Source organism: Scyliorhinus torazame, chromosome 18, assembly GCF_047496885.1.
Source record: "Scyliorhinus torazame isolate Kashiwa2021f chromosome 18, sScyTor2.1, whole genome shotgun sequence".
NCBI classification, from domain to species: domain Eukaryota; kingdom Metazoa; phylum Chordata; class Chondrichthyes; order Carcharhiniformes; family Scyliorhinidae; genus Scyliorhinus; species Scyliorhinus torazame.
Window position 1 is genome coordinate 78,886,240 of NC_092724.1, and position 16,671 is coordinate 78,902,910.

Consider the following 16,671-nt stretch of genomic DNA (forward strand, 5'->3'; position numbering starts at 1 on the left):
TATTCCCATCCTATTCATATATTTGTCAAGATGCCCCTTAAATGTCCCTATCGTCCCTGCCTCCACTACCTCCTCCGGTAGTGAGTTCCAGGCACCCACTACCCTCTGCGTAAAAAACTTGCCTCGTACATCTACTCTAAACTTTGCCCCTCTCACCTTAAACCTATGCCCCCTAGTAATTGACCCCTCTACCCTGGGGAAAAGCCTCTGACTATCCAAAATGAGGCGCTGTGGAGCATGTCCCTGTCTCAGGAGGGCATTACTGAGGCACTCCAGAGCATGTCCCAGTCGCTGAGGACCGTGTCCCAGGCGCAGATGGACATTGGTGAGGCACTACAGAGCATAGCCCGCTCACAGAGGGTCACCAAGGTGCAGACATTGGGGAGCTGCCAGGGCTGACAGAGTCAGATGAGGTGACCCCCAGGGCCATACTGGCATCGATTGGGAGGGGAAGCACTGGGGTCCAACTCGGAGCCTCCCTACTGGGTGACAACCACTCCCGAGTCCACCCCCTGACAACGCCCTGTCTCGGGGTCAATGTGTGGAATAGGGATGTGGCAGTTCCAAGTCGCCTGGGGGCCTCAGGCCCCAGGTCCTCCAGTGGGCGCTCACCAGGGGCATCGAAGGCCATGTGATGCGATAAGCAGCAGGCTGGCCCCATTACTGATATGCATCCTGGGGACACACCTAGACTTGGTGGTAGAGCACAGAGGGCTAAGCAGATAGAGAATTACTGAGAGGGTACTGTTGTGGGGGGTGGGGGGGGGGGGTGGGGGGGGGGGGACAGCACCATCTGGAGCTAGGGACAGTTGGGGCCACAATTATACAAGATTAAAACACGTTACACCAGATACATGTGAAGCCCCGTCACGTTATCCCTCACTGTGAGCCAGCCTGCAGCCCCTCCCCCATTAGCTCTTCACCTTCCCCCAGCCCCAGCCCTCTGGGTTCCCAGCTACTAGATTTGGCCCCCATCCCCAAGGCACACCCATGATGGGTGTGAGCGTTCTGCCAGCAGACAGACAAGAATCAGACTATGACATAGATAGAGGAGCACCAGAGCTCAGCTCACAGCAAGTCATCATCATCCTCCTGCCGTGTCTGTTGACCCGCTGAATGTGAAGACACAGGCCCACCACCCTGGAGTGATGTAACACAGGCCCTGGGAGGGTGGAAAAAGGCAATTCTGGAGGGGCATTGGGGGGATGCTCTCAGGGGGGGGTGGGTAGTGTGAGGTGGACCATTTGGGGGTTTTCATGGGTGTGGGGTAAAGGTGGGTGGGAAGGGGGAGAGATGACAGGGGAAGCCATGTCCTATGGGAATAGGGTGAGGATGAGGGTCTCCCTGGTCCTTTGGGCATGCCTGACCATCCCCGCTGCCTGTCCTCCATCCTCCGGCTACTCCCCTGGGTCCTCCCCGGGCTCATGTTCAACCCCCTCCTGGTCTGGCTCCTCCTCGTCCTTCTCCTCGGAGGTGACCACATGTTCCTTCTCCTTCACCTCCAGCACGTCACACCACTGTTGTGCCAAGTTGTGGAGGGCACAGCAGACCACCACAAAATGGGCGAACCTTCGGTCCCTGTACTGCAGTGCACCACCAGAGAGGTTGAAGCATTGGGACCGCATTTTAAGCAGTCCGATGCACAACTCAATGACAACCCAGTTGGTCACATGGGCCTCATTATATCGGGCCTCCGCATCAGTCTCCGCACACCCCGACTGCCCGGTGGACACAAGGCAACATGCGTATCATCTATTTCCCTCTCGACCTGGGGAATCTCAGGCGATGGCAGAGAATCTTGCTGCCCGGGCATCTTGGTGTATTTGGTCCAGGTCAAAGTTTATGTAGTCGGGTTCCCGGGTGAACAGGGCATCCGTGACTTCACGGATGTACTTGTGGGCTGTTGGTTGGGAAATGCTACACAAGTCCCTACTCAAGCCCTGGAATAGAACAAAGAACAAAGTACAATACAGCACAGGAACAGGCCCTTTGGCCCTCCAAGCCTGTACCGGTCACGATACCAACCTTGGCCAAAACCCTCAGCACTTCCTTGTGCCTTATCCCTCTATACCCATCCTATCCATGTATTTGTCAAGATGCCTGTTGAATGCCGTTCATGTATCTGCTTCCACAACCTTCCTTGGCAACGCATTCCAGGCGCTCACCACCCTCTGCGTAAAAAACCTGCCTCGCACACCTCCTCTAAACTTTGCCCCACGGACCTTAAACCTATGCCCCTGATGACTGACCCCTCCACCCTGGGAAAGAGTGCCTGCCCATCCACTCTATCCATGCCCCTCATAATCTTGTAGACCTCTATCAGGTCACCCCTCAACCTCCATCTTTCTAATGAAAGTAGTCCGAGTCTATTCAGCTTCTCCACATAGCTAACACACTCCAGACCAGGCAACATCCTGGTAAACCTACTCTGCACCCTCTCCAAAGCCTCCACATCCTTCTGGTAGTGTGGCGACCAGAATTGTGCGCAATATTCCAAGTGTCACCTTACCAAGGTTCTATACAACTGCATATATATATATCCTCCTCCTTGGGATGAATTTCTGTTGTGACTCCCGAATAACTCCCAAAAACACCTGCAATTGCAGTTCGACTGTCTTCCCTGCTAGTCTTCCCTTCCAATCAACTCTGGCCAGCTGCTCTCTCATAGAACATAGAACATACAGTGCAGAAGGAGGCCATTCGGCCCATCGAGTCTGCACCGACCCACTTAAGCCCTCACTTCCACCCTATCCCCGTAACCCAATGACCCCTCCTAACCTTTTTTTGGTCACTAAGGACAATTTTGCATGGCCAATCCACCTAACCTGCACATCTTTGGACTGTGGGAGGAAACCGGAGCACCCGGAGGAAACCCATGCAGACACGGGGAGAACGTGCAGACTCTGCACAGACAGTGACCCAGCGGGGAATCGAACCTGGGACCCTGGCGCTGTGAAGCCACAGTGCTATCCACCTGTGCTACCGTGCTGCCCTGTTTTTGCAGTTACCTTTATTCAATTGTAAAACCATTACATCTGATTCTGGTTTCTTCCTCTCAAACCGCAGTGAATTCTATCATATTGTGGTCACAACCCCTAAGGATTCCTTCATTTTAAGTTCCCTATCAAGTCTGCCTTATTACACATCACCAAATCCAGAGTTGCCAGTTCCCTAGAAGGCTCTGTCACAAGCGGCTCCAATAAAATCATCTCTCAGACATAAGGATAAGAGTGGTCCTAGGATGAATGTGCTAAATTGGGGGAAGGCTAATTATAACAATATTAGGCGGGAACTGAAGAACATAGATTGAGGGCAGATGTTTGAGGGCAAATCAACATCTGACATGTGGGAGGCTTTCAAGTGTCAGTTGAAAGGAATTCAGGACCGGCATGTCAGGAGCGTAATGGAATACTGTGGGCCATGGTCTTCCACTTGCCTGGAAGAGTGCAGCTCCAACAACACTCAAGAAGATCAACACAGGAAAAAGCAGCCCGCTTTGTTGAGATGTTGAGTCTGGAGAAGGGTGTGTAGATAGCCTGGGTCACATTGAGATCCAAAAAGACGAGGTGTTGGGTGGTAGAACCCTCAAGACTATTGACAGTCAGTGAGACCTAGGTGTACAGGTCACTGAAAATGAATTGTTATAGCACAGGTGGAGAAGGTAGTCAAGAAGGCAGACGGCATGCTTGCCTTCATTGGCCGGGGAATTGAGTACAAAAATTGGCAAGTCATGTTGCAGCTGTATAGAACCATAGTTCGGCCACACTTGGGAGTATAGTGTTCAATTCTGGTCGCCACACTACCAGAAGGATGTGGAGGCTTTAGAGAGGGTGCAGAAGAGATTTACCAGAATGTTGCCTGGTATGGAGGGCATTAGCTATGAGGAGCGGTTGAATAAACTCGGTTTGTTCTCACTGGAACGAAGGAGGTTGAGGGGCGACCTGATAGAGGTCTACAAAATTATGAGGGGCATAGACAGAGTGGATAGTCAGAGGCTTTTCCCCGGGGTAGAGAGGTCAATTACTAGGGGGCATAGGTTTAAGGTGAGAGGGGCAAGGTTTAGAGTAGATGTACGAGGCAAGTTTTTTACGCAGAGGGTAGTGGGTGCCTGGAACTCGCTACCGGAGGAGGTAGTGGAAGCAGGGACAATAGGGACATTTAAGGGGCACCTTGACAAATATATGAATAGGATGGGAATAGAAGGATACGGACCCAGGAAGTGTAGAAGATTGTAGTTTAGTCGGGCAGCATGGTCGGCACGGGCTTGGAGGGCCGAAGGGCCTGTTCCTGTGCTGTACATTTCTTTATTCTTTGTTCTTTGTATTCCACAAATTCCTTTTCTCAGGATCCACTACCAACCTGATTTTCCCAGTCGACCTGCATATTGAAGTCCCCCATGATTGTTCGAATATTGCCTTTGTTATATTCCTTTTCTATCTCCTGATTTATTTTCCTAACCACATCCTGACTACTGCTACGGGACCTGTACATAACTCCCATCACAGTCTTTCTTCCTTTGTGATACCTCAATTCCACCCATACAGATTCTACGCTTTCTGATACTGTAACGCTTCTTGCTATCGACTTAATTTCATTCTTTATTACCAATGGAACCCCGCCCCTGAAGTGATCTGCATATCTGTATGTATATGAAGGGTTAATATACAGAAGTAACAGCTAAGTAATCACTAGATGGAAGCACTCGAGATGGGTATAAAAGACAGACTCAAGCCGTGGTCCCGCCTCTTCATGGATGTAGTGACTAGTAACCAGGGGTAGAGAGAGCTAGCTCAGAGTGCAGGTGTGGTTAATCGTCGTTAATATATATTTAATCTTGTTTATTTAATCTCTAGTTTAGTTGTTGAAGAGAGAACAAACTCACAGTTTATTTGTTTATGTTACTCAATAAATAATTTGCTTTAACTGTAAGAGTTCGAGTGTTAATGAACATCGAATACAGGATCATCTTGGTAAGAAGCAAATGAGTAACATACATTACACAAGGTAATATAACATGCTTGGTGGAAAGCTTTAAAATTTAATGTACCACGTAATAACTTGGCACCAAGTAATTGATTTCAAGAAAATTTACTCGATTAGATTGGATTAGAATCAGCAAGGAAAAAGAAAAATTTGTACCGACCATTCGACTGGGGACGCTTCGCAGCATTCGGATCTCTCAAAGACAAATCACCTCGATAGACCACGTTCAAGCTCCACGTCAACTCAAGACAACCAGTAATCTTAACTCCAATTAGAAACTATTGAAATTGCAATTCCAAATTTAGCTAGAGGCACATGATTTAACCACCACTATTAAGGCTAGGAAAATAGCACTGCTTTTATCCATGGCAGGACAGCAGGCAATAGATATATATAACTCTTTCATTTACTCTGAAGGGGAGGATAAAGGCAAATTTAATTTGATAATCACCAAATTTGATGACCATTGCAAAACGCAGACAAATGAAATCTTTGAGAGATTCAGGTTTAACAAACATTTGCAAAAATATTGGGAATCATTCATCATACTTGTCACTGATTTAAAATTACAAGCACTATCCTGCAATTTTTTAACGCTGCAAGAGTCTCAGGATTCATGATCAAATTATGTGTGGCATATGTGATGAGAGTCTAAGGGAAGCATTGTTAAGACAGCAAGATTTAACGCTGAAAATCGCAATTGAAAAGTGTTTATCTCACGAACAATCAAAGAATCAATATAATGAATACCTAAAATATAAAATCCATGAAAAAGGTGCAAAAACTTACCACGACGTTGAGGCAGTATCGCACTCGATGAAGAAGCACGTTTTGGACGGTATCCATCTTGCACGAACGCATTCAAACCAGTACGCACATGCGCACATCCAGAAAAGACGCAAACCGGTGCAGTTGAAAAAAGAGTGCACTCTGTAAGAAGATCAATTTGCGCATGCGCAATCGACGATTACGCATGACATCACGAGCCACATAACCCAATATTTTTACCTCGCAAGGCAGAACATTGCCTGAATTTCAACAGTTGAAGATAACTTTCGCAGCACCATGGAACAAGATGTTTGCAACATTCAACATGAAGAGCACATTAACAAATCCAAAACGAAAGTGTAGTGATCTCTATTTGCATGTACATCAGGGGTTAATGTGTAATCAGTAGCACCAGATGATTACTAACACTGTAACATCTCCGCAGCACCCTGGAACAAGCAGTTTGCACCACCCAAAGTGAAGAGCGCAATGACAAATCCGAAACCAAAGAAGATGATTTGTTCATTAAACATGAAGAGCCCAATAATAGATCTAAAACAAAAAGAGATGATTTGTATATTGAAAATATACTCAGATACGGCTGAGTGGTTCGGATATGATGATCATAGCATCAGCAACATGGTTGAAAAGCTCAATACGATTTTACTCATGGTAGATGAATCCAATATCATGCTGGAATGGCAGATCGTTGACACATTGGATGACAACCTGTCAATCAGTCAAGATGAAAATGACACCACACAGAGAGTACTGACTGACTCTGTTCAGAGAGCGCTGATCAACTCCACAGAGAGAACACTACACGACTCCATACGGAGAGCGATGAAAGACTCCACAGAGAGAGCGATGGAAGCCTCCTCCGAGAGATCATTGACAGACTCCAGAATGGAAGCAATTAAAGACTCCAGAGTGACAACCATGCATGAAGAGGACTATGAAGGTCTATCCACCTTATTTGAGCCATCAGAAGAAGACTATGAAAGTCTACCCAGCTTATTTAAACAACAAGAAGCACAACAAAAACAACAACAGAAACCACAAGCACAACACAAACAACAACAAAAACAACAGAAACAACAAAAACAACAACAGTGAAACAACAATCTATACAAAATGGTACAACTCTGCCCATGAAGGACAATGGAGCAGCACAGTCCAAAACAATAGCAAGAGCACAAACATAACATGGGATGACAACGAATCTCGCGAATTCATATCTGCCCCACAACAAACAAGCAAAACAGTTGTTAAGGCAAATGTAACACAGAATCGCTACCACAAGCATAGAAAAAAAAAGTCAAAATCAGACAACGAAGTGATTCAACCATTTGAACACCTCATGATGACTTGTTGGGACTGAACCACAAGCAAACGAAAAAAAAGAAACCTAAGAGACTAAATGTATTAACATTTGACTGATTAACTCATTGATTTTATGTAATGCATTTGAAAAACTGCATCCATTATGTTTGTTCAATTTTCTTTACAACATACAGAAAATCTGTGACACAAGATAAAAAGGGGGATGCAGTGATCTCTATGTGCATGTACATAAGGGGTTAATGTGTAATCAGTAGCACCAGATGATCACTAGAGGGCTGGACCACATTGTGTGTGTCTCTCTCTCTTTTGGATGTACTGTGACCAGGACAGGAGTATCAGATTAGCTCAGATGGTTAGTGTAGTTAAGCATAGTTACTGTAGTTAGATATTGTTAACCTTATCACTAGCATCAAGGTTAAAGTAAAGAACTCACACAATTATTGTTATAGTTACTCAATACATCGTTTGTTACTACGGGCCGAGTTCGAGTCTTCTTCATCGAGATTCAGAAGACCTCATCAATAACCAAGGTTTGAGTAATGTGGAGATGCCGGCGTTGGACTGGGGTGAGCACAGTACAAAGTCTTACAACACCAGGTTAAAGTCCAACAGGTTTGTTTCGATGTCACTAGCTTTCGGAGCGCTGCTCCTTCCTCAGGTGAATGAAGAGGTATGTTCCAGAAACATATATATAGACAAATTCAAAGATGCCAAACAATGCTTGGAATGCGACCATTAGCAGGTGATTAAATCTTTACAGATCCAGAGATGGGGTAACCCCAGGTTAAAGAGGTGTGAATTGTGTCAAGCCAGGACAGTTGGTAGGATTTCGCAGGCCAGATGGTGGGGGATGAATGTAATGCGACATGAATCCCAGGTCCCGGTTGAGGCCAGGAAGGTTTGAGTAACACATATGACTCTCCGTAGTATATCAAAACACACAAAGAAGTGTAATAAAAGATGAAACAGGAATGTAATAAAAGATAAAGAAGATGATTTGTTTATTGAAGAATACTACTCAGACATGGCTGAGTTATTTGGCTATGGTGATCATAGCATCAGCAACATGGTTGAAAAGCTCAATACGACTCTATACCACGATGGAATGGCAGATCGTTGATACATTGGATGACAGAAACCTGTCAAATAGCCAAGAAAAAACAACACCACACAGAGACCACTGAACGACTCCACATAGAGAGCACTGATCGACTCCACAGAGAGAACACTGCACGACTCCACACAGAGAGCGATGAAATACTCCACAGAGAAAGCGATGGAAGCATCCACAGAGAGATCATTGACAAATCCAGAATGGAAGCAATTAAAGACTCCAGAGCGACAACCATGCAAGAAGAAGACTATGAAAGTCTAATCATCTTATGATTCTGGGGGGGGGGCGCTGTCAACGGCCCCCAACCGGCATGGTGGCAATCCCGCGGGCGCCCGAAAAAGGGCGCCAGAGAATGGGGAAGCCTCGCGCTCCCCGGGGATTCTCCGACCCGGCGCCGGGTCGGAGAATCCTGGCCATGATGTTTCAGACTTTTGTGGAGTACCTGCACATGGTCAGTTTTTACTCAATAGAATTTCCTGGAATCAGAGAATGGCAGAAAACAGAAGGCCATTCAGCCCATCATGCGTGTGACTGCTCTTTAGAGAGCCATCCATTTCAGAAGATCATAAGACATAGAAGCAGAATTAGGCCACTCGGCCGATCGAGTCTGCCCCACCATTCAATCATGGCTGATATTTTTCTCATCACCATACCCCTGATCCCCCTATTAATCAATAACCTATCTATCTTTTGTTGCTAACTTTTGGTTGGCTCTTAAATCGTAATTTGCTCTGTTTGTTTAACCTTTGCTCTAGAGTCGCCAGGTATCTTTATGATACCGCCACGAGGTTCAAGTTCAAGTAATGATCAATAACTCAACACACCAATTGGTAAGATTCAAATCAAAACACATTTATTATATACAGTAAATCACTACTCATGCATAAACTCTACTTTCTAGGCTATTCCTATCACTAAAAGGTCTATACTTAGCTTTGGACTGGCCCACCAGGTCAGGGGAACAAATGGCCTTTCGTTCAGGTACTGAGTCTGCAGGATTCAAAAGCTGGTATGGACTTGTAGCTAGGAGCGCCTATCTCGTAGCAAGCGTTGACTTGAGACTTATTTGGTTGATGCAGCAGCTGAGACAGGTCACTCTCACGTGTTGATTCAAGTTGCTGAGTGACCTTGCCAAAGAAGAACAATTTGAACTTAGGGGCTTTACTTTATAGTCCCCAGGGGCTTCCCGCCCTTTGGGGCGGGCCCCAGACCTGGTTCCAAGTGATTGGACTACTTTAGGATCGCTTGGATTGATTTCTCCAATGCTGGAGCGGTTCCCTGATCGCTGGGCGGTCCCTAAGTGTCCGTTGGCCTTCCTTTGTCCTGGCTCCTGCTGGCGCCGAGGAGTCTGGCTTGGCTTTATTCACCTGAACTGTTGCCATTGTGCCTTGGAATCGCTCATTACTATGCAGATGGCTGCTGCATTACTATGCAGATGGCTGCTGGTTTCAGTGCTGTCTGGTTGTTTTGCAGGTTTCAATATACATGATTTCTGCACTTGCTAGTCTTTGCCTGTGTTGGCTGAATTTCCCTTCAGCCTTTGCGGTTCTCCATTTTAAGTTGGGAAGTGGCCATCCCAGGTGGCTACACTCTGTCTTAAACACACTCAGTGATTTGGCCTCCACAGCCTTCTGTGGCAAAGAGTTCCACAGATTCACCACCCTCTGGCTGAAGAAATTCCTCTTTATCTCTGTTTTAAAGGATTGTCCCTTCAGTCTGAGATTGTGCCCTCTGGTTCTAGTTTTTCCTACTAGTTAGTCTGTAGAGAGAGTGAGGAGAGGGCTAGTCTGTAGAGAGAGTGAGGAGAGGGTTAGTCTGTAGAGAGAGTGAGGAGAGGGTTAGTCGGCAGAAACATGCTCTCCATATCCAGTCTATCCAGGCCTCGCAGAATCCTGCAAGTTTCAATAAGATCCCCCCTCATCCTTCTGAACTCCAAAGAGTACAGACCCTGTTCTTCAGACGACAAGATCTTCATTCAGGGATCATTCTTGTCATCGAATTTAGTCATAGAATTTACAGTGCAGAAGGAGGCCACTTGGCCCATCGAACCTGCACCGGCCTTTGGAAAGAGCACCCCACTCAAGCTCACGTCTCCACCCGAGCCCGGTAACCCAATAACCTCACCCACCCTTTTTGGACACTAAGGGCAATTTAGCATGGCCAATCCACCTAACCCGCACATCTTTGGACTGTGGGAGGAAACTGGAGCACCCAGAGGAAACCCGTGCAGACACTGGGAGAACGTGCAGACTCTGCACAGGCAGTGACCCAAGCCGGGAATCGAACCTGGGATCCTGGAGCTGTGAAGCAACTGTGCTAACCACGGTGCTACCGTGCTGCCCTGTGAACCTCTTATGGATCTTTCCAAGGCCAGCACATCCTTCCTTAGATACGGGGCCCAAAACTACTCACAATATTCCACATGGGGTCTGACCAGAGTCTTATACAGCCTCAGAAGTACATCCCTGCTCTTTATTAGTCATAGACATAGAAGTTACAGTTCAGAAGGAGGCCATTCAGCCCATCGAGTCTGCCTTCAACATGAATGCCAACATTGCATTTGCCTTCCTAACTGCCGACTGAACCTGTAGGTTTACCTTAGGAGAATCTTGAACAAGGACTCCAAAGTCCCTTTGTGCTTTTGATTTCCAATGCATTTCCCCATTTAGAAAATAGTCTATGCCTCCATTCCTCCTTCCAAAGTGTATAACCTCAGACTTTACCACATTTTATTCCATTTGCCACTTCTTTGCCCACTCTCCTAGTCTGTACAAGTCGTTCTGGAGCCCCTTTGCTTCCTCAATACTACCTGTCCCTCTACATATCTTTGTATCATCTGCAAACTTAGCAACAGTGCCTTTGGTTCCTTCTTCCAAATCGTTAATGTATATTGTGAAATGTTGTGGTCCCAGCACAGACCCCTGAGGCACACCACTAGTGACCAGCCACCATCCTGAAAAATACCCCTTTATCCTCACTCTCTGTCTTCTGCCAGTCAGTCAATCCTCTATCCATGCCAGCATCTTACCCTTAACACCATGGGCACATAACTTCTCCTGTGTAGAACCTTGGTAAAGGCATTCTGGAAGTCTAATTAAATCATGTCCACTGGTTCTCCTTTGTCTAACTTCCTTGTTATCTCCTCAAAGAACTCCAACAGATTTGTCAGACACGACCTCTCCTTGATGTTGGCGTGCTGACTCAGTTCTATTTTGTCATGCACTTCCAAGTACTCGGCGATCTCATCTTTAATAATGGACTCTAAAATCTTACCAAAGTCATGCTTACCGGCCTATAATTTCCTGCCTTCTGCCTCCCTCCCTTCAGAAACAGAGATCCTGGTCACAGAGAACATTGTCTATGCCCATAACTATACGATCCACAATTACATCTACATTTCTTTTTTCTCCCCCCACTTGAACGACTCCCTACACCACAGTGCCATGCTCAGTTTTCTCATCCTCCCTACAGTCCCCCTTCTAATCCACACAGGGCGCAAGACTCTCAAACATGTTGGACAAGTTCAGGGACTGACGGTCCTGCAACCCTACCTCCTGAATCCCTCTACCTGCTTCACTCACAGCCATACCCTTTTGTCCTTGACCAATCTGCCGAATTCAAGGTATTTAATCTAAGGGGTGTGACTGTCCAAGTATCTCTCCCCCTCCTTGATGTGTCACAGTTTCTGAAGTTCAGAATCCACCTCCTCAAATCTGAGCTGGAGTTGATCAAGCAACAAACACTTACTATAGACGTGCTCACTGGGAACCACAATGGGGTCTACCAGCTCCCATAGCATGCATGAACAATGCATCATCTGACCCTCCATCTCTATTTTATTTAATTCGTTTTTAACTTGGTTTTTCATTTTTTGAATGTAATTTTAAAAATATATTTCCTTTTTACCTCAGTCTCAATGCAATATCTGACCAGTAATTTAAATGGATATTCAAATTTAGCACAGCTCCCTATTAGCTAATCAAATCACAGCCCTCCTGTAATGTCACTTTTAAGTCCAAACTCGCTGTCAGTTTGAGAATCCAGAGTAGCACTTACCTTCCCCCACACAGCACTCTCTGCTTCTCCTGGTCACAGCTCCTGAAATGAGGTAGATCTTTATATCACTTACTTTCCCAGGATGCTCTCTGGGTATCTCCCTGCAGGTTACCAGTTACAAAGTCAGAAGAAAGTGTCATGCAAGAGTGCCTTTAAGAACTGGATGTTTAAGCAATGTACCTTTAAGAAAACAGTGATGTCATAGAGTGGGTGGAGCTCAGCTCAGTTCAGCCATTTTGCAGTTTGGTTTTGCAGTTAGTTTAAAAGCAGTGTCTGTGTGTTTCCAGAGAGCTGCAAATTTTGCAGTTTGGTTTTGCTGAGAGCAGCTAAAAAGTGCCTGGCTGGTTTTGCTGAGAGCAGTTTAAAAGTAGAAAGCCAGTTTGCGACAGTCTCTGCCATTCTACAGAAAATATATCCTTTAACCTGATGTGATACTGTTTAAAGGTGTTAAGTCTCTTGGAAGTTTGAAAGAACATTTTAAGGAAGTATTTACTGTTGCAATATTTTCTGAGTTATCTTTGAAGTAAGGGGTGTTAAGAGATCCAATGTTTATTTAAGATGTTAAGTTGAGTTCATGGAATAAACAGTGTTTTGTGTTTTAAAAACCCACGTGTCTATAATTGTAATCCCACACCTCGGGAAAAAGCTGTGTGCTCGGAAAAGCAACAAATCCATTAAAGAGTGAGGTTAGTTGAACTCCATGATACACTTTGGGGTTCTGAAAAAGCATAACAAAATACAAAACGAAAGGGAAAAAGCACCGCCTGCCACTCTGCACCAAATTACCACACTGCTCCAAATTACCAAGTTTCAATCCCCAATCTGGCTCTCTCACTCAGGCTGTCTCCAACTTCACATGAACAAAGCTTACTGGGAGTGCGCTTATGTCTCTCTCTTACATAGAGCTTAACCAAGCTGAGATGACTCACACACTCCTCTGCTCTTTCCCATAGCTCTGCAAAGATTTTATCCAATTCCCTTTTGAAAGTTACGACTGAATCTGCTTCAACCATCCTTTCAGGCAGCAGATTATAAATACTTCCAGCAGAGAATTAATTCTCCTCATCTGCCCCCAGTTCCTTTGTCAATTATTTTAAATCTGTGTCCATTTGTTACCAATCCTGCTGCCAAAGGCAATATTTTCTGCTCATTTGCCCTACTATAAACATTCTTAATTGTGAATCCCTCTATTAAATCCATCTCTGATTGAAGGAGGACATTTCCATCTTCTTGAGTCCACATATTTGGGTACTTCATTCTTATTAGCATGCTATTAACTCTGCATGCTGTCCAAGGCCTGGACACCCCCCATGAAGCATTGTTTCCTAGAATTGTAAACAATACTCTAGCTGGAGGTTAAGTAATGACTTGTAAAAGTTTCACATAAATTCCTTGCTTTTGTACTCAATACTTTATTAATAAAGTGTAAAATCCCATATGCTTTTTAAGGAACCTTATCAATTTGTTTATGTTCACTCCCAGGTATCTCTTTTCCTGAACACAATTTAAAATGACGTAATTTAGTTCATGTTGCCTTCCCATATCCCCCCTTCCAAAATGCATCACTTCACATTATATTTCATCTGCCATTTGTCTACCAGATCCACGCCATTAATATACATCAAAAAGACATGTGGTCCCATACCGGACCCAGGAGGGGAACTATCCTATGCTTTGTTCCAGTTTCTCTATTCACACTAATCTCTTCTCTGTATTTTTAGTCAATCCACATGACCACAGCTACTTTAATCCTATTGCTTCAGTTTTTTAAAAGAGGTATGGTATGTGGTACTTGATGGAAAGTTCATGCACATATGCACATAGGGGCTGGTTTAGCACACTGGGCTAAATCACTGGCTTTTAAAGCAGACCAAGGCAGGCCAGCAGCACGGTTCAATTCCCGTACCAGCCTCCCTGAGCAGGCGCCAGAATGTGGTGACTAGGGGCTTTTCACAGTAAGTTGATTGAAGCCTACTTGTGACAATAAGCGATATTCATTCATTTCATTTTTCATTTCATATCAAACTTATGTACCCTTATCATCCCTCCCCTTACTCCATCAAAATTTCCAATAGGTTTGAGAGGCACAATTTGGCCAAATCCATTCATTGCTTGTTATTTATTTATGGAATCCCTACAGTGCAGAAGGAGGCCAATTGGTCCATCAAGTCTCTACCTACCCTCTGAAAGAGCACTGTACCAAGGCCCAGTTTCCCCATCCTAATCCTGTAACCCCACCAATGGACAATTTGGCATGGCCAATTCACCTAACCTGCAATCTTTGGACTGTGGGAGGAAACCGGAGCACCTGGAGGAAACCCACACAGACACAAGAAGAATGTGCAAACTCCACACAGTCATCAAGGTCGGAATCAAACCCGGATCTCTGGTGCTGTGAGGCAGCAGTGCTGAGCACTGTGCCACCGTGCTACCCCACTGTTTTAACAAATTATATTAACCATTTTTTTAAATGGCAATTAATGATGACCCAGATTGTCTCTCATATTTCTCCCACCACTGATATTCAGTGACTGGCCTGTAATTACCAGGCTTATCCCTCTCCCCTTTTTGAACAGAGATATAGCTTTTGAAACCACCCAACCCTCCCACAATTCTCAAAGTCAAGGAGGGGAGAAAGATTGTGGATTGAGTCCTGTTCATTCCATCATTATGGCCTTCAATAACCGAAGAAATATCCCACTCAGGCCAGGTGACTTTTCTACTTTGAGTAACGATTATCTTTTAAATAACTCCTCTTTATCTATTTTTAATCTATCCAATCTACCAGCTGGAACATTGTGATATTGGAAGCAACCTCTTCAAAGAAAACAGGAGCAAAATATTCATTTCATACTTCCGGCTGCCCTCGGATTTACTTTGGTCCTTAATCAGCCCATCCTTCTTTTGACGTCCTAGTTCTCAAGAAGTCATACAGACTCAAACGTTAATCCGGTTTCTCTTTCCACAGATGCTGCCAGATCTGCCGAGTTTCTCCAGCATTTCCTGTTTTTACGATCAGTTTCCCCTTTGGTGCTCCCTTTTCTGTTATCTATTAATCTTTACTCATATACTCTTTATCCCTCCTGTTTCTTTTCTTTCGGATCTCCTCTCCACTTTCCATTCGAAGAAAGTTATCATACATCAGGGTGTCTTAATTCCTGAGACGATAAACTATATAATCTTTGCCGTTCGATATTTACCCGTTCCGCAGCTACACGGATTTCAATCCTGCTTTAGGGCGTTTTAATCCGTTACAAACATTATTAATGTAACCTACTATTGTTATTATTAATATTAAGGCTACTCACCTTATGCATCAGTTCTTCGTTGTAGTAAATTATATTATTGGAAGGAGGCGTGTGGCCCTCTTCCGTATCCGTGTCTAAGACAGAAGATCCATAAGCACTGTCTGGGCAATAGACCTCTCCTTCAGGGGCACTCTGCAAGTGTAACCTGGACTCCATCGCCTTCACTTCTTCAGCGGCGAATGGCAACACGGACCGAGACGTGATGCAGGAGTTGGCACCAGTTCCAGGACGGTTTCAGCCCGAAGAAACGTTCAGCACCGGGGACATCCGCAGGATGTTCAGCACCACGGCCAGCTCCTCTTCTTTCTCCGCCTTGAACAAGCCGACCATCGAAGATGGTGTTCAGGGAGCGGCCTGAGTGAAGCTCCGAACCACCCTCTCCCCTGTTTGATTCAGGTGCCGTCTTCAAACCTCTGGCTCCCGCTGCTATCCTCTCTCAGAACAACGCCAATGGGCAGAAGCACGCGCTGACGTAAAACGTAAAGCTCACTGACACAAACCAAAAGTCTTATTCCAGTTTGGGGATTCTGAACTTTAGATTTAGACAGGGTTGCTGTAGCAATGCGGATTGCAACACGCATCTTCATTTTCCCATGAGAAATGGACAGGCTGCAACAATGCTGCGTTATTAATCAGGAATAGAGGTCGGATTTTTCTGAATGGACTCCGAGTAGCAGGATGACATTGGCAGACATTTAATTCAATTTAGTGCAAAGTTTAAGGTGGTGATTGGCAATACATTTTTACTGTGGAATGAGTTATTTACTTTCCCCGCCCTTCCATAGGTACAGGTCGACATTTAATTTTGACCTTTAAATTATTTAATATTGAAAAGAATTGCAGAGTTTGACAAAGTTTGTTCAGGTGACATAATAGATTATGCTCGTCTAAGGAGATGAGGATGATGGAGGGATGTGAATGCACTCGAAGAGACCCCATGGTCCTTGGGGTTTCATAACCACGACCTTTGTTATATTGAGTTCCGACTTGTGGGACTGCACAGTGACCTGGAGTCCGAGGCCTCACAGCACCAGGAACCCGGGTTCAATTCTCACCTTAGGTGACTGTCTGTGTGGAGGCTGCCCTTTCTCCCAGGTT

General features: G+C 45.2%; 1 protein-coding gene across 3 annotated transcripts in view; it reads right to left on the reverse strand.

Moving 5' to 3' along the window:
- The window catches only part of LOC140395325 (ras-related protein Rab-37-like), an 844,903-nt gene extending 828,898 nt beyond the window's left edge, over nt 1–16,005 (reverse strand). For 2 of the 3 annotated variants that reach the window (XM_072482951.1, XM_072482952.1), the window contains exon 1: nt 15,574–16,005. In XM_072482951.1, the coding sequence (XP_072339052.1) occupies nt 15,574–15,729 (156 nt within the window). In that variant the 5' untranslated portion in view covers nt 15,730–16,005. The remainder of the gene's footprint in view (nt 1–15,573) is intronic. The other variant, XM_072482949.1, reaches the window with a different exon arrangement.
- Nucleotides 16,006–16,671: the final 666 nt, after the last annotated feature.